This window comes from Capsaspora owczarzaki (assembly GCF_000151315.2).
Source record: "Capsaspora owczarzaki ATCC 30864 unplaced genomic scaffold supercont2.2, whole genome shotgun sequence".
Classification (NCBI taxonomy): Eukaryota; class Filasterea; order Ministeriida; family Capsasporidae; genus Capsaspora; species Capsaspora owczarzaki.
In genome coordinates this window covers 1,822,529-1,823,653 of record NW_011887293.1, presented here as the reverse complement: position 1 = coordinate 1,823,653, position 1,125 = coordinate 1,822,529, and the positions used below count along the sequence as shown (strand labels likewise).

Here is a 1,125-nt window from a genome sequence, read left to right as displayed (position 1 = left end):
TTTGGAACAAAACAAAGATAGCTGTATTTGCTTGAAGCACTGCTTTAGGATGTTGCAAATCCTCTGCCGACCGACATTAAACAATCAATCACTCTGCAGCATCAACAATCGCGGGCACAGCCGACTCGAGCTGGGCGAGACTACCAGCAGTGTCTTGCACACCATACACGCCGGCTAGGAGCGGCCTGATATCGTGGTTGGTCTCAGCCATGAAGTTCATCACGGAGATCGCTGTGCGCATTGCTTTTTGAGCGATCACAAACCGCTCAAGGCGAGCAGCTTCTTTTGACCAGCCGTCAAAGTCGTTCAGCTCAATGATGATCTCCTTGAGAACGGCTTCAACATGCCGAAGCATTTTGGTGCGAAGAGGAGCCTTGACGCGAGCGCCCGTTTCGGCTGGCGGCGGAGAGGGAGCATTGGGCGAGGACGCGGCGGCAAGAATCGCCTTTCGCAATTCACGCCACTCTTGGGGCTCCGAGTTCTAATGACAAGCGAGCGGTCAGTCAAAGAAAAGACAAGAAAAAAAAAGACATAAAAAGTCACGAAAGAAGGAGAAAACAACATACCGGCAGTCCAGTCAGCTTCCGGAGTGCATCAGCAATCTGCTGGTAGTTGATCGCCAACTGGAAAGAGCCCCAAAGTTCGCTGGCTTCCTCGTCAGCCTCAACCGCTGCATACATCTCGGCAAATTCCGGCCTCGCGGTCGAAATCTTCTCCCGGTACAGAGAGATAAACTTGCGGAGATACGCTGTGATCTTCGTTGATGAATTTGTAATGGTGTTGGACAGAACGGCAAGTGCTTGGATCATGTCATATGGTGACACATCCTCAATTTTGCCGAACGCAGACGAGATAACGTCAATGCGCTCCACAGGAGGGCGAAACATTTGTGACATGAACTCCATCCTATGAGCAACAAACGAGGCGTGAGAAATAAAACACCAACTTTTGCGATCTTTGTTCGCGATCTTTGCTTTGTTCATCCAATGTTCACTCCGACACACACACACACACACACACACACACACACACACACATGGCGGTGCGTTCATCGAGGGAAAAAAAAAAAACGGGTTGGAACGAAGAAGCGCGATCTTGTGATTTGACTTCGCTTTCTCGAATAGC

The 1,125-nt window shown here is 50.0% G+C and overlaps 1 protein-coding gene across 1 annotated transcript; it reads right to left on the bottom strand.

Annotated features, from left to right (window-relative positions):
- On the bottom strand, window positions 1-908 carry CAOG_01742 (hypothetical protein). Its single transcript, XM_004364553.2, has 2 exons — window positions 567-908; window positions 1-481 (listed from the first exon to the last, which is right to left on the bottom strand). The coding sequence occupies exons 1-2, from the start codon at window positions 903-905 to the stop codon at window positions 89-91; spliced, it is 732 nt and encodes a 243-aa protein (XP_004364610.2). The 5' UTR covers window positions 906-908; the 3' UTR covers window positions 1-88.
- Window positions 909-1,125: the final 217 nt, after the last annotated feature.